At 32.8% G+C, this 7,744-nt stretch overlaps 1 protein-coding gene across 1 annotated transcript; it reads right to left on the bottom strand.

Moving 5' to 3' along the window:
- Window positions 1-3,633: 3,633 nt before the first annotated feature.
- LOC127710903 (uncharacterized) lies at window positions 3,634-6,738 on the bottom strand. The gene is made up of 2 exons (XM_052216868.1): window positions 6,656-6,738; window positions 3,634-4,827 (listed from the first exon to the last, which is right to left on the bottom strand). Exon 2 carries the CDS (start codon window positions 4,771-4,773, stop codon window positions 3,730-3,732), a length of 1,044 nt encoding a protein of 347 aa, XP_052072828.1. The 5' UTR covers window positions 4,774-4,827; window positions 6,656-6,738; the 3' UTR covers window positions 3,634-3,729.
- Between the last annotated feature and the right edge of the window lie 1,006 nt (window positions 6,739-7,744).

The following is a 7,744-nucleotide window of genomic DNA, read 5'->3' as shown; positions in this document are numbered from 1 at the left end:
CTATTTGGACAATGTTAGATGTTTTGCGTATTGATCTGATTGTTCTTAATATATTTTTGGGAAGACACTTATCCTAATGGCCCTCCAGGACATGCTCCTTTTTTAGTGCATCGATTTTCTCGATTTTTTTTATTTTCAAATGGATTGAAGAAAATTGACAATCAGTATATTACTGTTGTCTTTAATAAAAAAAACTATTTCGGAATTCCTTTATTAAGTTTCGAGCAACATTGTTCGCAATTGGCACACTTCGACAGATTCCGCTTCCATTGTTAGATTTTCCGAGGAGCGATGAATGCTATATATAGTTCAAACAACATTCGCATATGGTGCAAACATTTAATTAAGTATCTTATTATGTTGAATAACTACCATTAGGTGGATGCCATTACTAGTTTATTGCAAATAACTGAGCGTATGACTAACTCTGTACCCGCTACTATTGTTCTGGCATGATATTGTTTTGATATTGATCCTCGAGACATTTGAAGTTGACAAATAGATAATTAAGGTTTGCATCCCGATGTAAGTAATCTTTTAACTAGCTTGTGACGTCACTTTAGGTGTTACTTTTGGTTTGTTTCAATTTTACATTCGATAAATTCAGATTACCAATATTTGGTTTCCAACATCACTGAATGAATTGTTTTTTGTTTTTGTTTTAGGAAATTCTAAACTAATTTCGAAATCTTGTACTTTCGTACCGCGGTGGACATCATACTTTCTAGTGAACGTTAACCAGTCCTCTAACTGTTTTTTGTATGTTAATATCCTCATGTACAGGTGACCTCCTGATTTTAGGGGGTGAATTTGGGGCGATATTTTGGGTTTATCTAAGGGTTGTATTTTTGATTTTTTAATGATTGTATTTTTAATGTTTTTATGGTTTTCATGTTTCTGTTGTTAATGCATGTTGTTACGTTGCTAGAAATATTAAAGAAAATAACCTTGTTAATTCCAAAATGTTTTTTTTTTTTATTTCATGTTGTATGAGTATTTTGTAAAGATGAATTTTTAATGTTTTAATTTTTTACTTCTACCATACTTCGAAACTAAACTCAAATAAAGAGCTTTGTGTAATTACAAGCATACCGCTGACAATTGTTTAAGTGGCTCTTTCCTTATTAAAAACAAGAAAGAAATGTCTGTTGTAGGTCAATGAATTTTTCTTTTAAAGTTTGATTAACAATACATATGTTTGTTACACCTCCCGCTTACTATGGTTGTGGTATATATTGATTGTCTTGTTTTTTCGCGTGGTTTGTGCGTTCGTGTCCTCCGTTCGTGTCCTCCTTCTTTCGTTTGTCTGTTCCTTAGTACTTTTGTTTATCTGCACTTTGTGCCCAAAATTCCATCTAGCTTGAGTCCAAATATTAATTAGATTTGGACATATATTTTTATTGTTTAATATAAATAATTAATTTTTATTTCCCCTAGCAAAAAATGGACTTTGCATGATCTATAGCAGTGGAAGGTCAAACTGTAGTCTCCGAAAACACTGATTTCATTTCAATTAAACCTTCAAGGATTTTTTTTATATATCTAAATAGTCATATCTATTAAAACGAGTCAAAAAAAGGCGGAGGTTAAGGTCTGGGGTATGAATTTTGATATATTTGTTCGGTCAGACGGATATTTTAGTGATAGAATTGAGAATGGAAACGGGGAATGTGTCAAAGAGACAACAACCCCACCAAAGAGCAGAAAACAGCCAAAGGCCACCAATGGATCCTCAATACAGCAAGAAAATTACACTCCCGGAGTCGGGCTTCAGCTGGCCCCTAAACAATAATGTATACTAATTCAGCGAAAATGAACGTCATACTAAACTCCGAAACATATAAATGAGCCAAAATAAAAAAAAAACATACAAGACTAACAAGGGCTAGAGGTTTCTGACTTGGGACAGGCCCAAAAAAGCGGCGGGGTTAAACATGTTTTATGAGATCGATCTCAACCCTCCCCTATACCTCTAGCCAATGTGGAATAAACCAACACACAGCAATACGCACAGTAAAACTCAGTTCAAAAGAAGCCCGAGTTCGATGTTAGAAATAGGAAACAGAAGAAACTAAACAAAATGACAATGACCAACATAAATAAACAAAGGACTACTAGCAGTTACTGACATGCAAGCTCCAGACCTTAATTAAACTGATTGAAAGATTATGTCTTCATCCTATGAAAATCAAGCACAATCCCTTAGGGGTTTAGTATCATACCATCATAAAATATACGAGGAGAATATAACCCGTATCATGCCAACAACTGTTTTAGAATACATGTGTTTATTTCCGATGCAAAGACCCTATGAGTGAATCAATATTAATTCCAAAAAATGCCATCTTTCATGACCTGACAACAGTATCGTAACTATATCCCTTCTTCATAAGTCTGTTTATAGGTTTGGTTAGCTTTTGAGGTGAATGACGACATTTTTATACTTTGTATAGAATATAACCATAAAAGAATGGATGTGAAATACCCGAACGTTTAAGATGTCTGCACGTTGCTTAATTTTTTTTACGAATAACTTCCTTGTACCGATGATAAAATTTAGTAAATGTTTTGACAAGTTTGTGATATCGATAAAATGTTCAAATTTGTTTTTATTTCACAAACAAGAGATAAATCTGTATAGAGTCAACTTCATACTGTTAGAAATAACTTTATAGAAATCATTCTACCCATGTTATAGTTTGATTAAGACATATGATTCATAGTCATATTATTTTTACTAAATAGAGAAGTATCTGATGATACTTCAGAAATTTATTTATTGATTGATTGCATTTTTTGCATTGCGTCATTGCGTCATGTTGCGAATATTAAATGCACATTTAGGACAAGAAAAACATTAAGATTTATTGGTAAAATCTCAACATGGTTGCTGTGGTTACTGGTGGAAGGGGCGGATAAGATAGACATTTAACTGGAGTTATATGCATATTTCTAAAAATGCTAACAACCAAGTGTGTGCCAATATCAAGTGCTGTTATTTGTTGGGTGTCATTGTTTATACGTCTGATCTTTGTCCCCAGTCCGAAGTTAATTCGATTTAAACTTATTTTATTCACATAATAACTTAATGGATTATATGGCAAGTTAAAACTCTCTAATACCAAGTAACAAGCAAAATAACAAATGCATGTGTACAAAGACAATCTGCATTCTAAGGGAAATAATTCAAGTTACTCAACATCAATGTTGGGTATTGGTGATTGATTTGATTTGTTGTACTGTCCAGTATTTGTTTTGTTGATTCCTGTTGTCATTGTATATGTATCAACATCTAGCTCTTGAATTTGACATATTGATGTATGCAAAAATAAATACATAATTAAATATAAAAAGAAGACTTCAAGAGAATCTTAACCAGAAAACAGAACTTGGGTCAGATAAACTTCCATAACATCTGACTCTGTTCATGATGTTTTGTGTGAGTTCGTATCGCCCTCGTGTTAGCTTTCACCTCTCATTTGTATATGCAAATGTCTGATGTCAATTGTGTGCTAGTCTTGAACCATTTTGATATTGTCTTGGTTTTATTTTTGGTTTACTCGATCGCTTTTGTAAGAATAAACGGAGATTTATGGTATACGTAAATAAAACAACAAAGCAATATAAAACCAATAGTCTTTCAGCCATATTTATCAATATTTATTCACAGGCGTACAACAACTTGCATGTTTTCATTTCGCAATGTTTTACCTGTTGAATTAAATCAAATTACATATTTTCAACAATTGCGTCTAATACGAGTGTTGTATTAAACTGCTGCTCTTTGATGGTTGACAGCTCTGTTTTCCACTGGCTTGCCATGACATCATAGAATTTGTCAAGGTCATTCACAGACCAAGGGATCGATGCATTTTTAAGACTTTGAACAAAATACGTACTAAAATCAATAACTTCTGTTTGGTTTAATCCTCCTGACGTATTGTCAAACGGCATCCATGCCCCCCAGACGATCTCAATGCCATTGTCTTTTGTGAACTTTGTTGCAAATTCAATGTTCTGGTCCACAAGACTTTTACCGATAGTTTCGCCATCCCCTATCCAGCATCTTGGAGGGGAACTCTTACATGAACCGTTCTCGAATATGTTTTGTGGTCCTGCTGCATATGTGTGTGCTTCTATCATCAAATAGGTATCATTCTGGTAAATGGTTGGGTCTATTTTTTGCAAACCTTCTGCACTTATCTCAGGAGACGCAAGAATAAGAATACGCTTCTCGTTATTTCCACCTGTATCACGGATGACTTTTATGACAGAACGAGTCCAGTCATTGTAGCCTGATGAGTTTGTACGTAGGCTGCTATCTGTGTCAAGCTCGGTAAATAAGTTAAATGAAAGTCTGTAATCTTTGTCCTTCAATTGTATTGCAACAGCTTTCCACCAATCCAAATAACCTTGTCGATATTCCTCAGTGGCATCGGCTTCCGCTGCATGATTTATCCAAGAAATGTAAGGTGTAACATTAAGACTTAAGCAATCATCTACAACCGTCTCTAAATTAGCTAAAAATGCTGTCATATTAAACCCGTCAAGATCTTCTCTGCATCGTAACCTTAAGTTTGTGAATCCTCTCTCAGAAACATCTACAACGTCCTTTTTATCGTAGACTTGGTCAAAATTTAATTGTTCAAAATATGTGGTTGCAAATCCTTGATTTAGAACATTTTTGTAAGCCTGTGGTGAAATTGGATTGTCTGAAGCAACTACTTCTTCTAAACTGCAGAAGTACAGTACCACTAGCATAAGCAAAACCATCTTTGTAAGGTTTCTATCTGTACTGCTATCCCTGCTATAACTTCAAATCGAAAACTAAATATAAAAAAAAACTTTATTGTTGAATAGCAGAATGTATTCCATTGAAATACATCTAAAATCATTACAGTTTTTGAATGTACATAATTAATGGTTACTGGGCGTCTGTTATCTGCCAAGTATTCGATCACTCCCATTTAACCTTAAGCAGAATCATGTATTAGTCGTCGATGTACGTTCTCTCCTAATGATATATTTTAAAAATTAAATTAAGATCGAACATGATTTTGTTGTCATTTAGTTCTGGTAAATTTGATTTAGACTATCGATTAGATAAAATCCTCCCCTTCCTTCCCTTCCACCCTATATCTCAATTCAATTAATGATCGGGGTTTCTCGGTCTTTTTCAGAGATAAAAACTAATAGGCAATTAAAAAACTTTATTTTAAGGAACACTAAGTTATAGCAAGTAAAATTATTTGGAGCAACAGATTTGCTTGATGGTTGTTTTTTTTTTTACCTTTAACAACTGGTTCAAACCTTTATACTTTCAAATGCGTTCACCAAATTGGGTTATGACATTCATTAATATTACTTAAATTGCTATTTTTCAAGGTTGGAGGATTTTGATAGCATTGTTGTCCAACAGCTTTAAGGTTTTGCAAAAAAAGGTGTGCATTTTGATTACCTGAATCATTAAGAAAAAATGAAGATAGAAGAATCACAATCATGTAACTTCATTCAAAAATGTGCCATGAATGAACGCATGTACTGTACAACACTGTAATTAGATCTTTGAATATCATTTTTATTGGTATAAATATTGATTTTGCTATCAGTAAATCAAAAACATATTATTGTTTTACACATATGCACTTTCACGGTACTACAATCCGTCGATACCTTTATTTTGGCATTGAAAAAGGTCGTATTTTTCTCTGACTGTTAATGAGGTCCTTACGCTGAATCCTTTGGGTGTTGGATGTGCACTGATTGATATTTTAGTCTTAGAAACATGATTTTTTATTAGTTGTTATTGGCTATGAATTAGCTTTCAGTAACTGCGAGTACTCTCAGAACTGTACCGTGTGCCCCTTTTTTTGTTAGGAAAGAATAAATACCCTGCCACGTCCGGTCTGTGTTTTTGTTAGATGTTTTTTTCTGCTTTGTATCGATCTAATGAAATAATCTCTTTTCAACTGATTTTTATAGTTTGTACTTATGTTGTACTGTTATACCACTGTCCCAGGTTAGGGGGAGCGTTGAGCGCTCAAAAACATATTTAACCCCGCCACATTCTGTATGTGCCTATCCCAAAGTGTAGAGCCTGTAGTTCAGTGGTTGTCGTTGGTTCAATTCAATTTAGAAAATTAATGGCCTAGTCTATAACAAAACAATTTACGAAAATCAAATATGACAGACATGAACCAAATGTCTGTCATATTTGATTTTCGTAAATTGTTTTGTTAAAGATTAGGACTTTAATTTTCAAAATTGAATTGCTTCATATTTTTCATATCGGGGCCTTTTATAGACGATTATATGGTATGGGTTTTTCTCATTGCTGAAGGCCGTACGGTTGCCCATAATTGCTTACATCCACTTCATTTGAATTTTAGTGGATATTTTTCTCATTGGCAATCATACCTCATCTCTCTAAATTTTTTTTTACATAATACAGGATAAAAGCTGGTTATCTTCCGGAATTGACATGACGCGTTAGTTTGATACAGATATGTGCACGTAGAAATATTTTATCATTTTAATGTTAAAAAAATTACCTTTAACAAACCCATTACGGCAGGTAATATAAATAAATCCATTAATGAATTGTCAAAATAAGAATGAAATCGTACTTCTTCGATAGTCAAAAGATCGAACTTACCGTTGTTTTGAGTCTACAACTTTAAGTGTCCTGCATAATAAGCGTACACGTTTGCACTTATCTTGTGACTAAATCTCTTTAAATATCATATAAATCCCTTATTGCAATAAAAATAACATTTAAATCAATATATATTTATATTCGTTGTTCCGTATGATTTTGTTTATGTGCATGTTAAATTAGACATAAAGGAAAAAAGTAATAGAATGACGCATAATACAGAAATGCACATTTCATATCATGCAATTCCACTTTTAATAGACATAAATCAAAATGCGCATCTGGTGCAGTAAAGTTAGTCGCGTTTATTGAAAACAAAACAAAAATTTGGTCAAACATGAAAAAGCGTTATTTTATTTTAAGAGGAATAATAACATTTAAGTAATGTTTTATAGTTCTAAAAATTTATACTGAACCAAAACATTCTGACAGATAATAAAAAAAAATCTTTTAATGCAAAGTTGCAAATAGAAAAATAAAATTGTCCTTTTCGAATGTTAGAAGACCCCACTTACCGTTGTTTTAATTCACAACTGTTAGTGTCCTGAAAAATCAGCGTACACGTTTGTACTTATCTTATGACCAAATCTCCTTTTATATCATATAAATCCAACATAAAAATAAACGTTACATTTGATTAATATATATAATGCATTGTTCCGTATGATTTTGTTAACGTGCATGTTGAATTGGACATTAAGAAAAATTGAGAAGAAAAAAACACAATACAGCAATGAACATTTTATTCATGGCATTTTTAGTTTGAATGGACATTATTTGTCGAAATGCGCATCTGGTGCAGTAAAATGGGTACCGTTAAATGAAACTGAAACGAAATTTTTGGTCAAGCCTTAAATAGGCGTTTAATGTTTCATGATTTTATATTTCTAAAAAGATGACTAATAACATTATAGGCACAAGTTTCAATGCGCAGGATGGCAATTTCGACAATTAAATTATCTTTAGTGCTTTCGAGGTAATATATTTGAAGTCTAAAAATAATAAAAACGTCATAAATTTATATGAAATAAATGGACTATAATGAATAGTCAGATCGGGAAAAGGAATAAGAGCTTTGAACGAAGGAGA

Source organism: Mytilus californianus, unplaced genomic scaffold (genome assembly GCF_021869535.1).
Source record: "Mytilus californianus isolate M0D057914Y unplaced genomic scaffold, xbMytCali1.0.p SCAF_8, whole genome shotgun sequence".
Classification (NCBI taxonomy): Eukaryota; Metazoa; Mollusca; class Bivalvia; order Mytilida; family Mytilidae; genus Mytilus; species Mytilus californianus.
This window is presented reverse-complemented; position numbering and strand designations above follow the sequence as displayed.

Bases quoted from the DNA above. Each gene is read 5' to 3' on its own strand.
- LOC127710903 (XM_052216868.1), bottom strand. From the start codon at position 4,773: ATGGTTTTGCTTATGCTAGTGGTACTGTACTTCTGCAGTTTAGAAGAA.